Raw genomic sequence first — 21,924 nt, forward strand, 5'->3', positions numbered from 1 at the left:
ATATATATATATATATATATATATATATATATATATATATATATATATATATATATTGCTATATATATATATATATATATATAGCAATATATTCCACATATTGGCTGGATAATGCGCTTTCAGGGTGGCTTTGCAGGGGGGGGTTTCCTGGGCGTCCCGCACACCTTGCCTAATGCGCTTCGAATGCACTAAGTGGAGTTTTGCTCATTCCACCCAGGCTGGTTTTGCAGGTGGGTTTTGCATTCAGCGTGGTTTTGCATGTAGGTTTTCCCGGGCGCCCCGCACACCTTGTGTAATGCGCTTCGAATGCACGTCAGAAGTAGGTTATTCCACATAGGCTGGATATTGCGCTTCCAAGGTGGTTTTGCAGCTGGGTTTTAGAAGTAGATTTTAGCTTTAGTAGAAATGCGTCGGGTTATGTGAAGCTATTGTCCAGTTCACAAGGTACCAGATTCCTCGTGTTTGTGTAGCGCATTATCGCTCGTATCTATACCTGTGTGACTGCTGTCCAATCACAGCAGTATATTTTAGCAATATATTCCACATATTGGCTGGATAATGCGCTTTCAGAGTGGCGTTGCAGGGGGGGGGGTTTCCCGGGCGCCCCACACACCTTGTCTAATGCGCTTCTAATGCGCTAAGTGGAGTTTTGCTCATTCCACCCAGGCTGGTTTTGCAGGTGGGTTTTGCATTCAGCGTGGTTTTGCAGGGGGGGTTTTCCCGGGCACCCCGCACACCTTGCCTAATGCGCTTCGAATGCACATTAGAAGTAGGTTTTTGCTTATTCCACATATAGGCTGGATATTGCGCTTCCAAGGTTGTTTTGCAGCTGGATTTTCCCAGGCACAACTTGCGAAATGCGCTTTGAATGCACATTAGAAGTAGATTTTAGCTTATTCCACATGGAGGCTGGATGATGCGCTTTCAGTGTGGCTTTGCAGGGGGGTTTTCCCGGGCGCCCCGCACACCTTGCCTAATGCGCTTCAAATGCACGTTAGAAGTAGGTTTTAGCTTATTCCACATATAGGCTGGATATTGCGCTTCCAAGGTGGTTTTGCAGCGGGGTTTTCTTGTACTTTAGGCACATGTTGTGCCTCGTTGGGTGTGCTTTAGGAGTGGGTTTTAGCTTACTCCACACAGGCTAGATACATGCGCTTTCAGTGTGGTTTTGCAGCTGGATATTCCTGGGCGTCCTGCACACCTTGTGTAATGCGCTTTGAGTACACATTAGAAGTAGATTTTAGCTTATTCCACATATAGGCTGGATGATGCGCTTTCAGTGTGGTTTTGCAGCTGGATTTTCCTGGGCGTCCCATGCACCTTGTGTAATGCACTTCGAATGCACTTTAGAAGTAGGGACAGGTTGGCAGAGTTGAAGGGCCCCGACTGGCAGGAAATGTATAGGGTGAAATGTGATTATGTAAAATACACAATCAGGGCTTTCATGGCAGCATCACAATATTGAAGATGAAAGAAGAGCTGGTTCTTGATGCCCCTCTTTTCTCTACCGCATCTCTCCCTTCCTTTCCCCACAACGGACACCTGTGAGGCTGAGAGCTCTTACACAACTGTTTTGTTAGCTGTAAGATCATCTTGCCACTTGAACACGAGTCCTCAGCCTCTTTGACCATTCATCCCCGTGATCTGCAGTTGTGTTGGCTATGTGGAAATGACCTGTCCTTCACGTTTTTCATTCCAGGAAGAAAAGAAGATTCTGCTTTATTATCCAAATGAAGTAGAAAAAAATGAGAAAATCAGAAGCGTCGGGTTATGTGAAGCCATTGTCCAGTTCACAAGGTACCAGATCCCTCGTGTTTGCGTAGCACATTATCGCTCATGTCTATACCTGTGTGACTGCTGTCCAATCACAGCTGCTGTCCAATCACACCAACGATGGCCTTTCAAGACAAGTGAGAGGCGCTTCCTCGGCCGTCTCCCGTCCTAAGTCGTGCCCCTGCTTCGTTTCTGAGATCGGACACGTTCAGGTTTTACACTGCTGCTGCATCATCCGCATTTCTTCATAATAACCCTGGAAAGTTACCCATGGCTGAACGGACAAAAAGTTCAAAAGCGCATTGCTTTTTTGGGAAGTCTTTTGTGGGAAGTCTTGGGCTGTATCAACAAAAGCATCGCATTGAAATTTCAAGATGTCCCAGTACCGCGTTGCTCAGGCCGCACCTGGAGTCCCGTGTGCAGTTCTGGAGGCCTCTCTTCCAAAAGGACGTGGACAAAATGGAGAGGGGGCAGAGGAGAGCGATGAGGATGATCCGGGGCCTGGGGACCAAGCCCTAGAGGGAAGGGCTGAGGGACTTGGGAAGGTTCAGCCTGGAGAAGAGGGGGTTGAGAGGGGACAGGATGGCTCTCTTGAAGGATCTGAAAGGTTGGAGGAGGGCAGGGAGAGGTCCCTTTGGGCAGCAGAGGAGAGGACCTGCAGGAATGGCTTCTAACTTTGGGGAGAACAATGTCAGCTAGACATCAGGAAAGAAATGCGTATAGAATTGTTCAGCAGTCTAATTGTCTGCCTAATAGTATTATTATATTATTATTTATTAATTAAATTTATTAACCGCTACCCTCAGATCAGCCAGTTTGGGGCGGTTTACAACAGTTAAAACGTAGTAAAATGCAACCCAGTTCACCTCGGATTAATCCCCTCCACCCTACCCAACCCAATTCCCTGATCCCAGCTTGTAGCCAAAATCCTCAGGGCAGGTGTTTAGATTTTAGGTGGGGTGCTCCCCCATACTTACGGTCTTCGAGCAGCGGCTGGACAGGTCCATATCCTGGATGCTTGAGGCTGATCCTGCACTGAGCCGAGGATGGGACTAGATGGCCTTCCAAGTCCAGCTTGATAATCCAGCACCGTGTTTGATAGATCAGGATGGGTCGCGGTGCTTGTCTTTCTGTAGCAGAACAGAAGAGCGAGCGCCCAGTGGCACCTAAAAGTCTAACAAAATTTGTGGCTGGGGAGGAGCTTTTGTGAGGCACTGCTGACTTTTCCAGGCACGTACCGGAGGAAGCGAGCAGTGACTTTAAAAGGCGCATGCATTTTGTTAAGTCTTTAACGCTCATTTCTAAGTGTCTGGTGGTGCCTGTGTGTCCCGGATATTCATCCATGTACGATTTCTCTTCTTCTTCAGGACCTTTAGTCCTTTGAAACCTGCCAAGTCTTTGCACACCCAGAAGAACAGACAGTTCTTCAATGAGCCGGAAGAGAATTTCTGGATGGTTATGGTATGTATATAACACACAGACGCACATAAATGAATGCTATTACCCTGTTCAGCCTTTCTATAGAGTGACCTTGGGAATTTCAGAGCTTCATGTATTCCTTCCCTTTGAATAAAGCCGGAAGCATGGATTGAATGTGCCTAAATCAGCTTCTTCAGACTAGCCGGGCCAATTTCCAGTCTGCAAAGGACTTTTGACACATTTCTTCTCATTTATCCTGGCAGTGTAATTCTCGGCTGTGAGATAAGTGCATGCTGCCACCCAACCTAGCAGAAACGCTTGTTGCAACTCACTAGTACATTTTAATCATGCCCATCCCCCCCAGGAGCATTCGGTGTGGTAATCGGCTTCCCCATTTCAGCCTCACAACCACCCTGTCAGGTTAAGCTGAGAGAGAGATCGACCCAAGGCCACCCAAGCGAGCTTCCGTGGCAAAGCAGGGATCCTAGTCCAGCACTCCAGCTTGTCTGCCATGCCTGAACTTCAACCTAACTGCTTGGCCACCTCTGGTTTACTGCATTGATTCCTTACCTTTCTCCTCCATGGGAACCAAGCACGGTTTACATAGTTTCTTGACTTCAATTCGGTCCTCAAAAACAGCACCCTGCAAGGTAGAGAGGGACAGATCCTAGGTCACTTAGTGGACTGGGGGGTGGATAAGAACGTGGGGGCCCCAGATCCTAATCTCACAATACCCTTTTCACCCCACTGGCTCTCTCAGCTAATGGCAGGGATGTTATTGGAGGTTAGTGATACAGACTGCAACACTGTACATATTTACTAGGAACTTACCGGTTTAAGCAGGAGGGAAACGCTAAAGTTTAGTGGCAGAACATCCGTTTGGCATGCAGAAGGTCCCGGGTTCAATCCCTGGCATCTCCAGTCAAAAGGACCAGGTGGCAGGTGATGTGAAAGACCTCTTTGTGAGATCCTGGAGAACTTCTACCCGTCAGAGTAAACGTCTGATTCATGCGTTCATGTGGTTTAAATCTGGACTGTTAGAGAATTTATTCCTATATCCTTTTGTGTGTTTCAGCCCCCTAATTGTGTTGTTAACCGCCTCGCGCCCTGTAGACAGATGGGTGCCGTGAATTAATGCCCGTTTGTTCCATTTCTAAGGTGGTGCAAAATCCTGTAGTGGGAAAACAGAAAGATGGAAAACCAGCCGTCGAGTACCAAGAAGAAGAGTTGCTGGTAAGCATCCGCGGTCGTGTTCTAGCCGTTTCCGTGGTAGAGAAGGAAGATGACGACTGTAGGTGTTCCCTTTTGGCTTGGTAAAGCAAACGCATCCTTATTTAGTGAACAGGTAGAAAAAGTGGAAGCATCGTTTTTGTGAAGCTGTGTTTACGGAAGTTATGAGGAGAATGCAATCAACGCATTTAGTAACTGTGTTCCGGGAAACAGGATCGTGGTTTGAGTCTGTGTACAGATGAGAAACAAGAAGATGGGTTTTTTTGTTCCTCACTGAGCCACAAGATTTTCAAGGTCTAAGCTTTGGCGCAACGTGGTAAGCGGCAGAAATGCTGTCTGAAGCTGTCTGCCCACGAGGCTGGGAGTTCGATCCCAGCAGCCGGCTCAAGGTTGACTCAGCCTTTCCTCCTTCCGAGGTCGGTAAAATGAGCATCCAGGTTGCTGGGGGGTAAACGGTAATGACTGGGGAAGGCACTGGCAAACCACCCCGTATTGAGTCTGCCATGAAAACGCAGGAGGGCGTCACCCCAAGGGTCAGACACGACTCAGTGCTTGCACAGGGGATACCTTTACCTTTAAGCTTTCAAGAACTCCCTTCGTCAGATGCCTTTGTGACACTTGTCCCAAGATTCCTGTTGATTTCTAAGATATTCATGGATTCAAACCTACCTGTTGTGCTGCAGACCGGTAAGGCTAGTCTCGGAAATTTCCTTAAGTTCACTAAGCAAATGTTGAAAGTGGTTGGGTTAGGGCAGGGGTGGCCCAGGTGTGTCTCTCCAGGTGTCCTTGGACTACAGTTCCCAGCAGCCCCATGGGCTGATGGAAATAGTCGTCTATAGAGAGGAATGGGAAGGCGACTGTAAGCCGCTTTGAGCCTCCTTCGGGTAGGGAAAAGCAGCATATAAGAACCAACTCTTCTTCTTCTTCTAGATACCTGGAGAACCACACTTTGGCCATTCCTGGGTTATGGCAATTTACTATTTATCTTAAAGCCCTCCCCCTCCCCCAGGTACTTGCCAAAATTTTAAAAAGGCAAATAAGAGTACAGTAGTATATATTTCCTGTAAGCCACAATGTAACTAAATGGAGATTTCCAGTAAGATGTGAGGAAGATTAGTGTGCACCCTGAACTTACAAGCAAAGTTTTCTGCACCATGTTGATGAATCTCTCCTTCTTGGTATTTTGCAGGACAAGGTGTACAGTTCAGTGTTACAGCAGTGTTACAACATGTACAAAGTAAGGACGACGTGATGCTTTCTCCCCCTCCCTTTTGCTTCCTTACGTTGGAGTCGGGTGAGGAGAGCCTCACTCCTCCAAAATTAAGCAGTCCAGGGCTGATCCTGAATCATAGAGTTGGAAGGGGCCACACAGGCCATCTAGTCCAACCCCCTGCTCAACGCAAGATCAGCCCTAAGCATCCTCAAGCAATGAATATCTTTATAAAGGCTTCGGTAAAGATCAGATGCATTCTTAAGGGGAAAAATCCATGCAAACAAAACACCTTTGATTTCACAAGAAGTAACGTCCAAACACAAATGAAAATCAGTTGGCAAGAAGCGGTATCTTCTTCAAATTTACTGAATGTAAAGGCAACCCCAAATTTATGGAATGTATAAGCAACCATATGCGTATACATTCAAATACATTTGAAGAAGATAGCACTTCTTGCCAATTGATTTCATTGAACCAGTTTCAAAGTTTTTACATCTTGCCATGAGAAATCGTGAATGCATTATGTCTAAAGCATGATCTGTGCCTTTGTTCTGGATCCTTTTCCACTTTCCCTTCTTATATTGTACTTTTATACGCTATTAAAGGCTTGTTGGTGTTGTGTAAGGAACAAAATGAGCCGTCGGGGGCTGCCTACAGGCTGGGTGTGCCTTCAGGTTTTTGAGCGTGAAGAACTTTTGGCGCATGGCGACCTCCCAAATATCTGGTTGCTAACAGCCTTTTTATATACTTTAGAGCGGGTATTTTTTGCCTCTTGGCTGTCGTCCGCGTGAGACAGGATTGAGATGTTGGTTGAGATCCATAGTTTCGGCTCAGCCGTGGGTTTCGGCTTACACGATGGGCTTTCCGGTTTTTCATCGGCCCGTCAATCCCTCCCCAATTCCGTGTTACGTACGGCATTGGAAAGCCGGGTGATGAGGGATCTACCGCTCAAGAAACAACGTCAGACACTTCTCAGGCACACAGAAATAGCATTGCTTCAGGCCTCTCCCTTTGCTTGCGTCCTGCTAACCTCATAAACTATCAGAACTGTTAGTTATAGTTGCAAGTTGGGTATTTTTAACGTTATTACCAACATACCCTACAAGTACGCCATAAAAATTGCGGTCCAGTCTTGAAAAATAAGAATTTGGGGTGACTTGCCAGCGCGAGATTTGCAATTTTAAATTTTCCAAAACCATTTAGATCAGGGGTAGTCAACCTGTGGTCCTCCAGATGTCCATGGACTACAATTCCCATGAGCCCCTGCCAGCGTTGCTGGCAGGGGCTCATGGGAATTGTAGTCCATGGGCATCTGGAGGACCACAGGTTGACTACCCCTGATTTAGATGGCCGGTATCACCCATTTAACCAATAAGCAGGGTATAATAGAGCAGACCCAAAATTCTGTCCACAAAACAGCAGCCAGCCATTCTGGATTTGGTGAGCAAGTCGACGCAGTCGGCCTGAACTTCACTTTTTTGTCTTCATTTTTTAGCTCTTTAACGGCACTTTCCGGAGGACCATGGAAGAAGGAGGTGTGAAAGTTCTCAAAGAGAGATTAGAGAAATTCTTCCATCGGGTAAGACTTTACTATCTAGGGAGCAACGCAGTGGGAGAGGTTTTTCCCAGCAAGGAAGACCATGTTGGAAAAATACTATTAGTGGGTTGGGAAATACCTGGAAATTTGGGTAGGGGAGTCAGGGGAGGGCAGGGTCATCTTCTCCAGGGGAACTGATCTCTGTCATCTGGAGATCTAAGCTCAGGGCCCTGTTCTATTATTAGGTTTTTAAACTGAGGTTGTAGCATTTCATTTTATAATAATGCTGTTCATTCATATCTCTTGTTAACGTTCCTATGGCTCAGGGCGGCGTTCAACTTTACACAGCATATAAGCAGCATAAATTGGGGTTTCTTGATGGCCCTGGAAGGGTTTCCCAAACCCATTTCTCATATGTTTTTTATAATGTGCTTTTAAAATGTGGTTATTTATTTATTTGTTATATATTTATATACCGCCGTCTCCGGAGGCTCAGGGTGGTTTGCATAAAACGTAGAAGCGATACAAGAAACAATGTGTTAAAATGTGTTTTTTTGTAAATATCAGGTGATAGGACTGTATATGGTCAGGTCGACCCACCACCATCCCTCCCAAAATGGCCAAGGATGGGCCTGGAGGGGGTGGGAAGGGGAGGGGCCCTGGGTGGGCGTGTCCACAGCTCTGCTTCCCAACCACATTCGGCAGGATCGTGTCCCTTCTGAGGTTTCTCGAAGCCTGAATAATGTTTCAGGGGTTTCTCACTGGCAAAAAAGCTGACAAAGGCTGGTATAAAACTCAATAAAATCCCGTTACATTCATTAAAATAGATTAAAATAAATGGTGTCTGTTCCATCTAAAATCTCTTCCCTGTCTGAGCCAGTTTGGTGTAGTGGTTAGGAGTGCGGACTTCTAATCTGGCATGCTGGGTTCAATTCTGCGCTCCCCCACATGGAAAAGGGATTTTATAGGGGCAGACCGTGAGGGGCTGTCGTGATGGGGAAGAGCCGCTAGGATCTCTGTTGTGAAAGGCAGCTGGGATCGGCCCGCGGCTTGATCACGCCCTATCAAAACCTTCAGCTTGTTTCCCTGTGTTCCCCCCCCCCTCCAGTACTTGCAGACGCTTCATCTGCAGTCGTGTGACTTGCTGGATGTTTTCTCCGGAATCAGCTTCTTTCCGCTGGACAAGATGACTTATTTGAGAATCCAGTCGTTCATCAATAAGATGGAAGAAGGCCTGCGCATCGTCAAATACACAGCTTTCCTCTACAACGACCAGCTCATCTGGTAGGTCCCAGGAGCTAATGCAGGGGACATTCCCAAGGGAAGGCTGCAGGGGGGCGGGGCGTCCACACCCATGGCGAAATGCCAGAGCAACTTTGGAATTCACACACACAGCCCGACCACGATGCAAGAGGTGCACATCCCTTGCACGCCTGAGAGCCTCTGACATATTCCGACTGCTTTAAAGGTCCCGTCAGGATGTTATGTTTCCAGCTTCTTTAAAGCGTCTGCCACCATCCTAAAAATATTTTATTTGAAGGGCTACCCATAACAACAGCTGCTTTGTTCCAATATGGATCCAAGCGGTACATCCTCCTTCCGGCCCGCGTAATTCTGTAGGCTTTGTTGGATTGGTCCACATTTCTGTCCTATAGATCAGTGGTCCCCAACCTTTCCGAGGCTGGGGACCGGCAGGGCATCGGGCCGCGCCCCCGCGGACCGCACCCGCGCGGGCCACGCCCGCGGATCGGGCCGCGCCCACGCCGCGCCCGCAGATCGGGCCGCGCCCGCGGATCGGGCCGCGCCCGCGGGCCGCGCCCGCGGATCGGGCCGCGCCCGCGGATCGGGCCGAGCGGGCATGGCCCGCACGGGCGCGGCCCGGCCCTGATTCCCTCTCCCCGCCTCCCGCAGTAAGTAGCTTCCCGGGCCGCAAGCTTGCGGCCTGGGAAGTTTTTTACTGCGGGGGCAGGGCGGGGCGGGGAGAGGCAGCCGCGGCCCGGTGCCATGGCCTTTGCGGCCCGCCACCGGGCCGCGGCCCGCAGGTTGGGGACCACTGCTATAGATTATATGAATCATAGAATCATAGAGTTGGAAGGGGCCATACAGGCCATCTAGTCCAACCCCCTGCTCTACGCAGGATCAGCCCTAAGCATCCTAAAGGAAAGCCAGTGTTTTCCTTGTCTCTGGGGAAATGCTCCAGAGAAATGCTCCAGCTGAGCAGCTTTCGGATGCAGTGCACTGACTTTTTTTCATCCCTGCCCTGTGGCCACTGAGTCTCTCTTGGTTGCTTTGTGTGAATGTGTTGTGGCCAGGAATTGGGTAAAACCAAGCATGCTGTATCAGAAGTGTTCAGTATGTACACAAGAGGTACATTAAAGATCATCCAGTGTTATGGCCTCAGGCACCAGGTCGGGACAACATCAGTGAACGATGTGGAAGAATCTGCCTTGCACATGTTGACTGATCAGGGGGCCAGTCTGTTGCAGGCCCAGCTGTTCTAAAACTTGCAAGAAAACGCTCATTTTGGTCTGCATTATTGTTAGGATTGAAGAGGGGTGTAGACAAACTGGAGCGTGTCCAGAGGAGGGCAACAAAGAGGGTGAGGGGTTTGGAGACCAAGACGTAGGAGGAAAGGTTGGGGGAGCTTGGTCTGTTTAGCCTGGAGAGGAGGTGACTGAGAGGGGATCTGAGAACCATCTTCAAGTATTTAAAAGGCTGCCATATGGAGGATGGAGCAGACTTGTCTCTCTTGCCCCGGAGGGACAGACCAGAACGAATGGGACGAAATTAATTCAAAAGAAATTCCATCTAAACATCCGGAAGAAGTTCCTGACAGCCAGAGCGGTTCCTCAGTGGCACAGGCTTCCTCGGGAGGTGGTGGGTTCTCCATCTTTGGAGATTTTTAAGCAGAGGCTGGAGAGCCATCTGACAGAGAGGCTGATTTTGTGAAGGCTCAAGGGGGTGGCAGGTGACAGTGGATGAGCAATTGGGATGTGAGTGTCCTGCATAGTGCAGGGGGTTGGACTAGATGACCCATGAGTTCCCTTCCAACTCTATGATTCTATGAAGGCCCTAGGAGGTTTCTAGTGCTTTGTGCAATACACGAAAACTGTTTTGACACAAGAGTCAACTCCTTGTTAACGATATCCTGAAAGTTTCTGTGGCAACGTCTATCCCCAAAGACAGGCCTATTTTCCGACATTTGCAGTCAGTTTTTGCTGCCGTTACGAAGCTGGAGGACAACGGCAGAGACTTGCGTTGGGATGGGTGTGTTGCATTTTAACCCTTATTCACCCCCACAACCATTCTTCAAGGTTTGGAGTCCTAAAAGGAAGAGAGGAATGGGAAAAGGGGCGTGTTTTCCAGCTCATCATGACTCCATCGACAGCAAACGTTGCGTTCTTCCAAAGCGAAACAAAGGCAGCCTGTTCTCAAACTCTGCACCATCCCTGTCATCCTAAACCGGAGAGTTCCTCTTCAGCTGTGTTTGATTCCGGGGTGTTTTGCTGACAGGGCGCAGCTGTGGCGGGGCATCTGGTTTCGTTGGCGAGAAGCCGTTTCAAGAGCTGCCTATTCAAAAAAGAGATTAAGAAGTGGAGTGACAGAGAACATGCTCAGAGCATGTGTCAGGGAGCCATAGCTGGTGGAATAAACTAATTTTTTAAAACGGGGAGTCTTAAAATAAGACCTGAAAAGCTGCAAGTAGGAGTTCGTGCTTCGAGTTTCTAGATCAGGGGTAGTCAAACTGCGGCCCTCCAGATGTCCATGGACTACAATTCCCAGAAGCCCCTGCCAGCAAATGCTGGCAGGGGCTTCTGGGAATTGTAGTCCATGGACATCTGGTGGGCCGCAGTTTGACTACCCCTGTTCTAGATCTCTCGCATGCCCCTGGTCTGCTCACAGTGTTAAATGTTATCTTCATTCGATCTGATTTTTACTCATGGAAAACCCGTACGTGGAAACTAGTACAAAGCTTTGGATTTGTTTGTATTTATGCTTTGTCTCTCCTGTTTTCTGCCGCTGGGGTTGCAGCGTGTGGGAGTAAATCATTAATTTCCATCAAGCACTATTTATGTAAGGTGTTTTGACCCAACGGTTGCCCAAGGGAGCTTTAGCTATCAACCAGCCCTCAGGGTGAAGGGACCAGCTGTCCTGAGCAACAGGCCTTCCAAAAATCGGCAAATAGAAGAAGAGCTGGTTCTTAAATGCCACTTTTCTCTACCCGAAGGAGTCTCAAAGTGGCTTCTAATCGCCTTCCCTTTCCTCTCCCCACAACAGACTCCCTGTGAGGTGTGTGAGGCTGAGAGAGCCCGGATATTAAGAAGAAGCAGCGTTGGTTCTTATATGCCACTTTTCTCTACCCGAAGGAGTCTCAAAGCAGCTTACAATCGCCTTCCCTTTCCTCTCCCCACAACAGGCACCCTGTGAGGGAGGGGAGGCTGAGAGAGCCCTGAGATTATTGAAGAAGAAGAAGAGTTGGTTCTTATATGCCACTTTTCTCTACCCGAAGGAGTCTCAAAGTGGCTTCTAATCGCCTTCCCTTTCCTCTCCCCACAACAGACTCCCTGTGAGGTGTGTGAGGCTGAGAGAGCCCGGATATTAAGAAGAAGCAGCGTTGGTTCTTATATGCCACTTTTCTCTACCCGAAGGAGTCTCAAAGCAGCTTACAATCGCCTTCCCTTTCCTCTCCCCACAACAGGCACCCTGTGAGGGAGGGGAGGCTGAGAGAGCCCTGAGATTATTGAAGAAGAAGAAGAGTTGGTTCTTATATGCCGCTTTTCTCTACCCAAAGGAGTCTCAAAGCAGCTTCCAGTCGCCTTCCCTTTCCTCTCCCCACAACAGACACCCTGTGAGGGAGGGGAGGCAGAGAGAGCTCTGTGACTGGCCTAAGGTGACCCAGCTGGCTGAACGTGGAGGAGGAGTGGGGAATCAAACCCGACTCTCTGGATAAAAGGCCGCGGATCTTAACCAATAGAATCAGAGAGTTGGAAGGAACAATACAGGCCTTTTAGTCCAATCCCCTGCTCAGTGCATTCACAATAACCATCCAGCCGTTGCTTACAGACCGCCAGTGGAGGGGAGCCCACCACCTTAGACAGCCAATTCTACGCCCAAAAGAATCTGTCTTAAGGTCTCCTACGTCAGCCCTGTGGCTGGAGGAAGGCGCGCAGTTTGCGTGGCTCAGATTACTTGCTTCTGTGTCTTCGAAGGGGTTAAGGATGCCTTCCTGAAGATGGATGGGGCCTTGCAGCTCAGTGTTACACGCAGAAGGTTTCTCCTCAAAGGGTGTCCTCTGGGAACACCGAGGAAAGCCCCTTGTCCCCAGGCCGCCCCATGTTTCTCAGTCTCCGTTTGACTCGTTCCTTTTGAATTCCAGGAGCGGACTGGAGCAAGACGACATGAGGATTTTATACAAGTATCTCACCACATCTCTGTTTCCAAGGCACATAGAACCAGAGGTAAGACACACAGCAGGGGTGGCTGAGCTGCGGCTCTCCAGGGGTCCATGGACTACAATACCCATGAGCCCCTGCCATGCTGGCAGGGGCTCATGGGAATTGTAGTCCATGGACCCCTGGAGAGACGCAATATGGCCACCTCTGTACATACAGCTTGTTTTTGGAGGGAGAAACTCACTCTTAACTACGAGTTCTGGTTTTCTTCTCAGCTGCCTTTCCTAGGAGGAATGGTGGGCCGTTTCCTTAAACCCCCTCTTGTGTTTCAGCTGGCAGGAAGAGATTCTCCAATTCACCCAGAGATGCCCGGCAATCTGCAGCATTATGGAAGGTAATCTCTTTTCTTTCACCGGAGAGTTCTCAAGCCTTGCTGGCAGGGATTGTTAGCCCAAAAGCTTGCTTCCTCCAGCCTTTGACTCAGCCAACGCAACACGGAGTGAAAAGCAAGGCAGAAGAAACCCCATTGGACAACGCAAGGGCATTGGTTTTTTTTGGGGGGGGGGCGGGAAGGGGATTGCCGGCATAAGAATGATCGGAGGCAGACACGGAGTTCTTGCTTTAGGATGCTTAGGGCTGATCCTGTGTAGAGCAGGGGGTTGGACTAGATGGCCTCTGTGGCCCCTTCCAACTCTAGGATTCTATGATTCTTGCCACGGTTCAAAAGCCTCGTCTTTTTCCTTTCAGGTTCCTTACTGGACCGCTGAACGTTAACGATCCCGAAGCGAAATGCAGATTTCCCAAAATCTTTGTAAACACCGAGGATACTTACGAAGAGCTTCATTTGATTGTTTACAAGGTAGCTGTCAAATTGTGCCATTCGCTTTCCAGATCGTGAACGGCATTTCTGTGTAGAAATCTGGCTGGGGTACAAGAATTCGGGTGGCCAGAAGTGGAGCAATTCCGCCTAGGGGTGCTGTCTTAGTCCTGTAAAGAGCTACAAGATTCCTTTATTTTTTTAAATTTATATCCCGCTTCCGGCCCCGAGGCAGCTTACAAATTAAAACCATAAAACAAGATAACTCAAAAATTGATTGATCTGGGGGTCCCGCCCTGTGACATCTGACTTTCCTGTTCTTCCGTCAAATGCTGTTAATGGCATGAAACAGGTGGCGGGATGGGAATTAGGGAGTTATTTTTCGTTTTTGTCCACCATCTGCCTTGCTTGGTCATGCGTGGGGTTTGGTTGTTTTGTTTTATTGTGGGGGGGATGTTGATTTTAGCGTTTTTATTGTATTTATTATGGTAAAGGCTGTTTTGCCTTTTATCTGTGAGCCGCCCCGTCAGGTGGGGCGGGGTATAAGTTTAAAAATAAAAACCCATTAAAACGTCATCTAAGTACAGTGATAAAGATGGCGATACTGCCACAACCTAAGCCATTCCCCAACAGCCAATTTATACAAGGGGTCAAGTAGAACAGGGGCAATCAACCTGTGGTCCTCCAGATGTTCGTGGACTACAATTCCCACGAGCCCCTGCCAGCAAATGCTGGCAGGGGCTCATGGGAATTGTAGTCCGTGAACATCTGGAGGACCACAGGTTGACTACCCCTGGAGTAGAACATAATTTCCAGCAGGGAACCGATAAACGAAAAGGAGATAATGGCGAATGATTCATCTCTTGCAGGCCATGAGTGCAGCTGTCTGCTTCATGATTGACGGTGAGTATCAAATGTTTCTACCAGACTCCCGGGGGATTTAACTCTTCTGGACAAATCACGTCATTTGGGCATTAATCACCTCTGCCTCCCACCGGGAGTTCGTTTCGCTGTGGGTCTCAGGCACACTTTGAGGCTTGAAATGCAAGTGTGTTAGGCACAGTTTTCGGCGATGCAGAAAAGAATTCCATTCCGGCCCTCACCTGTATCACCTGTACCTGTAAAATTTGCATTTGGAAGAAAGCTCAGCTGTATGTATATCTGTCGTGCAGAAGGCAGGATCATGCAGCTCCCAAGCAAGTACCGAGGGGACCACCATTCCTGCTATGTCCCCCAGAAAGCATTAAGATCTAGCCAGCAGAGTCTGCTTAGGATTCCCAGCCCCAGAGAGATCAAATTGGCCTCAGCCTGAGTCAGGGCCTTTTCGGCCCTGGCCCCAGCCTGGTGGAACGCTCTGCTAACTGACATCACGGCCCTGTGGGATCTCGGACGATCCCGCAGGTCTTGGTGTAGGGGTTAGGAGTGCGCACTTCTACTCTGGCGAGCCGGGTTTGATTCCCCGCTCCCCCACATGCAGCCAGCTGGGTGACCTTGGGCTCGCCACAGCACTGATAAAACTGTTCTGACCAAGCAGTGATATCAGGGCTCTCTCAGCCTCCCCTCCCTCACAGGGTGTCTGTTGTGGGGAGAGGAAAGGGAAGGTGAATGTAAGCTGCTTTGAGACTCCTTTGGGTAGAGAAAAGCAGCATATAAGAACCAACTCTTCTTTTAAGAGAGAGCCCTTCCACCGGATTGAAGCCCAAAATCACCTAATCTACCAGCCTCCCTTTCGGAACCCACTGGCCAAACAAGCAATAGACCCCTTTTGTAAGCCCCCCTTTCTCTCCCCTGATAGGAAAGCAGGCAATGGCTTGTATTTCTTTTAATGTCTGTATTTAAAATATGGAATTGTAGGTATTTTATTCTGTTGTAAACCACCCTGAGTCTTAAAAGGTAGGGCAGTAAATCTTTAAAAAGCATTGGAAGGGCGAACCTGTCAACCCTTCTCTGATTTCTCCTGGCCAGAAGCATGGGGAAAAAAATGGAAGGGCTAGAATAAAAATTGTTATTTTTTTATTCAGAGCCATCATGGCTGCCCTCTGAAACATCTCTTTCCCCCCTCAGAAGTTGTGCAAAACTTGCATTTGGCAAACTCCCGCTTATAAAAGACAGGAGAATCTACTCCATTCATGGAAATACTTTCTGTGCACGTTGTGGCCTTGGGAAGAGAAGAAAACCTCACTGTCCCTTTCCAAACTCCTCCACAGCCTCTCTGCAGCCAACCTTGGAGTTCTGCCGCAAGCTGGACAGCATCGTTGGGCCCCAGCTCACCGTGTTGGCGTCCGATATATGCGAGCAATACAACATCAACAAAAGGATGGCAGGGTTTGTATTGCCTTTCTTCCCCTTTGCCAACCTGCCACTCACTCAGGAAGCACAGGAGCCTCCTTCATCAGCCGGAATGAAACCTTTTAGAAGGGCGTTATCTCTGTCAACAAAATGCATAGTGTCGGCGTCACTAATAAGTTGTCATAGCAGTCGCTGCTAAGGGCTGCTTTTCTGGACTGTTCTGGTCATTTAAAAAGGGCTGTCAAGTCACAGCCAACTTTTGCTGACGCCCATAGAGTTTTCATTGCAAGAGGGGGACAGAGCGATCATGGACCAGCAGTCGTCTTCCCTTTGGCAGCTGTTTTCGCCACCGCCAGGAGGTGGCCGGGGTTCGTACGGGCAGGAAGTGACATCACGGAAGTCCTCTGCCTTCCCCCAACCACCTTTCCCGCTCCGGTTAAGTGAGGAGCGGAAATAATTCATTTTATTACAGGCAGGCCCGTCCCAGAGATCTGTAAGCCCTCCTATAACATCGAGGCTGAACCTTCCCCCTCTCCCCTAAGGACGGCTCAGATGGTTAGCTTGCTTGGTTGGTTTCATCCTGCTCTCAGGTGTGGAGGCAGACAGATCAAAAGCCCCGGGGGAAGGCCAGGCCGCAGAGGTCTGCATTGTCCCATCAGGTCTCCGAGGTACGTCCTGCCCCCACTCCACCCTTCCCCAGCATGCCAACACAGGGAGCGAAAAGGAAGGAGGGCGTGGGGCCTCACACACCCCTGGCATGAGCAAGCGGGACCACTGGGTGAGGAGGGGGCATGCAGGCGTCACGGACGTTGTGCGGCATGGATCGGGAAGGGAACGGAGGCACTTGGGCAGAGGTGGGTGCCTTGACCGCTGGTCTGCAGGAAGAAGAAGGGTGGGAGATGGGGTGGCCTTCCTTTCGTCGAGAGACCTGGCACCCACTGGGATTGGGCAGACACAACCAGCGTTAATACAGCAGATGTCTTAACCCCTAGAGCAGGGGGTGTTGGTGAATAGGGCCGTCAGCTCGCAACAACCCCATAGAGATGGTTGGCCAGAATGTGGCTCTCCAGTTGCCCATGGACTACAATCCCCATGAGCGCCTGCCAGCACGCTGGCAGGCGCTCATGGGGATTGTAGTCCACGGGCAACTGGAGAGCCACAGTCTGGCCAACCCTACCCTAGAGGATTTCAGAACACTTGAAACCTCAGCCCAGCACCCTCCAATCCCAGCCCCGTTATTAAATGTTCTGTTTAGGATAAGGATTGTTTGCATTTTTCATGGGGCAGGAAAATAATAGAACAGGGGTAGTCAAACTGCGGCCCTCCAGATGTCCATGGCAGGGGATCCTGGGAATTGTAGCCCATGGACATCTGGAGGGCCGCAGTTTGACTACCCCTGTAATAGAATATGGCATTCCCCTTCCCAGTATAAAGTGGAGGAAGAGGTTCCTTCTCCCAGGACCTTTAAAAAAACAACGCAGCCTCTAAGCAGTCACATAACGGGTCACATAATGGGAAGAAATCGAGTAAAAGCAGGATGAAATGCCATTGTGAATTAAAGTCCACCCAACCTTAAAAGGGAACAGCAGAGCCAGTGCTCCTAAGTTTCTTCCTCTTGAGGGACTCCGTGCTCAGGCTGGCTCCTGGACGCACCGAAGGCAAAGAGGTGGAGGTTAGCAGGTGCTGAAAGCACGCTCTTTACGTCCTTGGCCTGGGCAGCCTGGGCAAAGAAAAGACTAACTGAATACCCGGCTGGGTTTTGGGTTGGTGGCATCCCAAGTTGGTAGGCCCTGAATCAGCTTGGACAAAACGTCAATTTTTTTTTTTAACGTGTGGGCTTTCCCCCCCCCCCCCGAGGTTCCTGATCTGACACAACAAAACAGACCTCTGTCGATGTACATTTTTAAAAGTTTAGCTGGATGCCAAGCAAAAACCTCACCGATGTTTTTTGCTCTGATAAGAAACCCTTCGAAAGTAATGTGTGGGCTGCATTGAGTTGACGGCTTCTAGTTGACCTGTTCCCTCTTGGGCCCTTTCTCTCGCCCCATTTTCGGGATTTGCATGGCTGCAGCGCAAAATTGAGGATACTGGGGTGGGGGAGGGAGTAAGCTCTCTGCATTCTTAGGGCTTTTGGTTGCTCGTCACCGAAACGGTACCGTGCAGGGCAGCACTTTGGACGCCTTATTTCAGGCTGGCTTGCGGAAAAGTAAGACCTCAGTGCCGCCACGGAGCTCTAACTTGCTTTCCACGGTGCCAGGTGAGGAAGCTTATCTGATTTAAGTCTGCCTTAATCTTTAATGTGCTGCTATCCTGAGAACCTGATACTGCTCCTCTCGGTGCTAACGGAGCCAGGGAGATGGAAGAGGGAATCGTTTGGCCACAGACAGGCCTGATGGGCAACGTTCATTGCAAAAGGAAACACTGACTTCCAATGGTCAAAATGCCTACAGGTTTCCAGAGCTTGTGGCAGATAATCACCAGGCAGGGATAAAAGCTTGCAGAACGGTCTTGGGTGCTTCAGAATACCAGGCGGTCCGCTTCTTGAATGAGGCGTTTTCTTTCTAGAGTTTTCTGGCATAAGCCTAAAAATATTCCCTTGGGGGAATGGGTTTTGTTTTCCGTTTCCCGCTCTGCCGTGCAGGAGAGACGCTGAAGACAGGTGCCTGGCGTGGCTGAGCCTTACCTGGACACCTGGCCTTTCCTAATGATTGTCCATCCACGGACAGAGTCCACCCATCAGAAAAGGGAATGTTGTTTGTCCAAAGCCAAGCTCAGTTCCAAGGTTCGGCACCACTGAAAACCCTGCTGTAAAAAGGCATGGTGGAGCTGGGCCCATTCCGCACACGTAGGATAATGCCCTTTCAAGGTGCTTCGGCAGCTGGATTTTCCCGTGCGGAACTGGAAAATCTACTTCTAAAGCACATTATCTATCGTGTGCAGAATAGGCCTGGATCCCTTCTGACTCAGCAAGGCCCGAGGTCTGGTGACTTGGTGCTGGCCGTTGGTTCTGAAGTGGCACGGCTTCATGTTTTGCTGGCTGGCAGGGAAAGAAACCACTTCCCCCTGACTTAGTGCAGTTTTTAGCAGGGTCACAGGCCTCATTGCTGACTGTCAACCTACAATCAACCTATTTCTCCACACACACACACTATTTCCTCCCCCTTGCTTGCTTTCCAGGTCAGAGAAGGAGCCCCAGTTCAAGTTCATCTACTTCAACCACATGAACCTGGCCGAGAAAAGCACAATCCACATGAGGAGAACGTCCAACATCTCGCTGGCCTCCGTCCACCCAGACTTGATGAAGATTCTTGGAGACATCAACAGTGATTTCACAAGGTGGCCCCCCGCACGCGCTGCCCCCTTTCTGGGGAAATGATCCGAATTCTACCACACTTATCAAAACGGCCAGCGGGGTGGCAGGGTGAAGAACAGTGCCTTCCAATCTGGCGAACGAGACTCGATTCCCTGCCCCTTCCCACGCAGCTAGTCACAGTCCTCATAGAGCTGTTCTTGCAGAGCCCTGCCAGCCTCACCTCCTTCACAGGGTATCCGTAACGGGGAGAGGGAGGGGAAGCGATCGTAAGCCGCTTTGAGACTCCTTCGGGCCGTGAAACGCAGGGTATAAAAACCATCTTGTCTTAATTTGTGAGATGCGGTGAGCAGAATCCAAACGCATCCCCACCCATCGCATGCTCCAGCTGCAGGTTTCCCGCTTGCTGCGTCTTGAACCCACAAATGCACTTCCTGCTCCAGCCTGCCTTTCCTTTCGCTGCGCGTCACCCCAAGGCCTGTATCCAACCGACTCTTCTCTTGCAGGGTTGACGATGACGAGGAAATCATTGTTAAGGCCATGAGCGACTACTGGATCGTGGGCAAGAAATCTGACCAGCGGGAGCTCTACGTGATTTTGAATCAGAAGAACGCAAACCTGATCGAAGTGAACGGTAAGGAGCGGCCAGAAGGACCGGGCTTCGTTCCGTCAGGGCCAGTTTTTGTTTTTAAGAAAGAAGGTGGTAGAAAAATCAAACTTCCAAAGCACGGCTTTTCCGACCCAGGGCTAGATGTTTAGAAGAGTCGGCTTGGAGGGTCTGTTTTTGCTGTTTTTTTTTTGGTGTGCGTGCCACGCTGGGGACCCGTTCCTGGTTCACATGAAGAGGCTGAACATTCCAGCAAAATGGAGTTAAGTAGTAAGACTTGGAGCTTCAGGGATAATGGCCTCCTAAGGTGAAGGAGAGGCCGATGGAAGGCACTTTGGGTCCCACCTGGAGAGAAAGGCAGGGCATCCATGAAGCTGAATCAATACGTTGAAGCATGTTTTAGAATCCTAGAGTTGGAAGGGGCCACAGAGGCCATCTAGTCCAACCCCCTGCTCAACGCAGGATCAGCCCTAAGCATCCTAAAGCATCCAAGAAAAGTGTGCATCCAACCTTTGCTTGAAGACTGCCAGTGAGGGGGAGCTCACCACCTCCTTAGGCAGCCTATTCCACTGCTGAACTACTCTGACTGTGAAAATTTTTTTCCTGATATCTAGCCTATATCGTTGTAGTTTAAACCCATTACTGCGCGTCCTTTCCTCTGCAGCCAACGGAAACAGCCTCCTGCCCTCCTCCAAGTGACAACTTTTCAAATACTTAAAGAGGTTCAGAAATTTCAGAGGATTGAGAGCGTGCTCCTTTTTCCTCTGTTGTGGGGAGAGGAAAGGGAAGGTGATTGTAAGCCGCTTTGAAACTTCTGGTAGAGAAAAACCGGCATATAAAAAAACAACTCTTCTTTTAATCTGTTTGGAGGTAAATTACAAAAAGCCTTTGCTTTTGCAAATCAGGCCATTTCTGTTTTCTGACTCCCGCAAAGGCAAACTGCCCTGGGAAGTTTAAGTAGGCTCTTAAAGCAAGGATGGCTCTCAGATGTCTTAATCATTTAAGGTGAGTTATAGGGGTGGTGAAAGCTGCCTAACTGGTGTGCAAAGGGCAGCTTTAGCAATGTCACTTTGAAATAACACAATTAATTGTGCCCCAGTGAAGCGTTTGTGAAAACCAGCAATTACAGGGAGGGGGGAACCAGCTGCATTCAGGGGGTGAGCTCTGGCGCCTAACTTAAATGGGAACTTAAATTGGTCACGGTGCAGTGGGGAAGCATACGCCTCTGCTTAGCTGAGGATTACAAACCCCGGGGGGGTGGGGGTGGGGACACGGGGCTAGATGGCAGCAGGAGCTGCGATTCCTGGCCAAGGGCTGACACCGACCCTGAAAATATGAGCGCCATTTGGGCAGAGAGGTGTTCCTGCAATAAAGTGTAGGCACCAGGCTGTTTTCTTTACCCTATTTTGAGGGTGGTGTTCCTGGTTGCCCAGAGAGTGTTCTGGAATGGCCTTGAAACCTATGGCCAAGGCCAAGCTTATAAGTGGAATAACGCCAGCTGGTAGGCTTCTTGGAGTCTCTCTCTCAAAAAATCGTAATTCTCTTCTTTAGACTTCCGTAACAACAGCAGCACGGTTGACTGAAGCTGGGAAATTATCCACAGTGGAAATGAATACGTTCTTAGGACTATTTTGCAGTGGGCAGACCCTCTTTCATCCAAACGCCTTTCCCCTCCCCTTCTCTCTTTGCAGAAGAAGTAAAGAAGCTCTGCGCGACACAGTTCAACAATATCTTCTTCTTGGACTGATCTGCCAAGGGGCGGCTCCATCCGAAGGTGGCTTCAAAATGTCCCCGAAGCGTTTCTGTTCGTGCCGACAGGTTTATCGGTCATATTATTGACTGGAGCAATGACAATAGTAAAGCAATACTTGCTTTGTACGAACCTGATTCCTACCGTCAAGCTGTAAAAGTCTCTCTGATCGAACGATTTTTAGATTTTAAAAGTATTTATGCGCAAATGAATTAAAGCCGGTATGGATTCAACACGCGTCATTCCATTCCTCTGGTATTTATGTGAATTTTTTTTTTCTGGAAAAATAAAACTTGTCATTATTACAGTTTTAAGGGTCTTTGCCCTTCTTTCTCCACCCAAGGAAAGGAAGTCGTCCCCCTACCCCAGAGGGACCCTAGACCCTAGGATAGGCAAGGTTTGTCTGGGTGGGTCACAAATTGCACAAGCCAGAGTTGATCCAATCCCAGGGTTCATATGTTGATTTGAGGAAGAAAGGAACATTGGATGTCTTTCCTTGTCATTCAACCATAGAGTTGGAAGGAGCCATGCAGGCCACCTAGTCCCACCCCCTGCTCAGTGCAGGATCAACCTCAAGCATCCAGGA

The 21,924-nt window shown here is 49.3% G+C and overlaps 1 protein-coding gene across 1 annotated transcript in view; it reads left to right on the forward strand.

Annotated features, from left to right (window-relative positions):
• The window catches only part of CCZ1 (CCZ1 vacuolar protein trafficking and biogenesis associated), a 22,154-nt gene extending 509 nt beyond the window's left edge, over positions 1-21,645 (forward strand). Inside the window, exons 2-15 of the mRNA XM_077316627.1 lie at positions 1,700-1,797; positions 3,141-3,234; positions 4,351-4,425; positions 5,612-5,659; positions 7,131-7,214; positions 8,281-8,456; positions 12,550-12,631; positions 12,898-12,959; positions 13,313-13,424; positions 14,252-14,285; positions 15,590-15,707; positions 18,849-19,007; positions 19,488-19,615; positions 21,280-21,645. Coding sequence (XP_077172742.1) covers positions 1,700-1,797; positions 3,141-3,234; positions 4,351-4,425; positions 5,612-5,659; positions 7,131-7,214; positions 8,281-8,456; positions 12,550-12,631; positions 12,898-12,959; positions 13,313-13,424; positions 14,252-14,285; positions 15,590-15,707; positions 18,849-19,007; positions 19,488-19,615; positions 21,280-21,335 — 1,326 coding nt within the window. The 3' untranslated portion in view covers positions 21,336-21,645. The remainder of the gene's footprint in view (positions 1-1,699; positions 1,798-3,140; positions 3,235-4,350; positions 4,426-5,611; positions 5,660-7,130; positions 7,215-8,280; positions 8,457-12,549; positions 12,632-12,897; positions 12,960-13,312; positions 13,425-14,251; positions 14,286-15,589; positions 15,708-18,848; positions 19,008-19,487; positions 19,616-21,279) is intronic.
• The last annotated feature ends 279 nt before the right edge of the window (positions 21,646-21,924 follow it).

Source organism: Paroedura picta, chromosome 17 (assembly GCF_049243985.1).
Source record: "Paroedura picta isolate Pp20150507F chromosome 17, Ppicta_v3.0, whole genome shotgun sequence".
Taxonomy (NCBI): Eukaryota; Metazoa; Chordata; class Lepidosauria; order Squamata; family Gekkonidae; genus Paroedura; species Paroedura picta.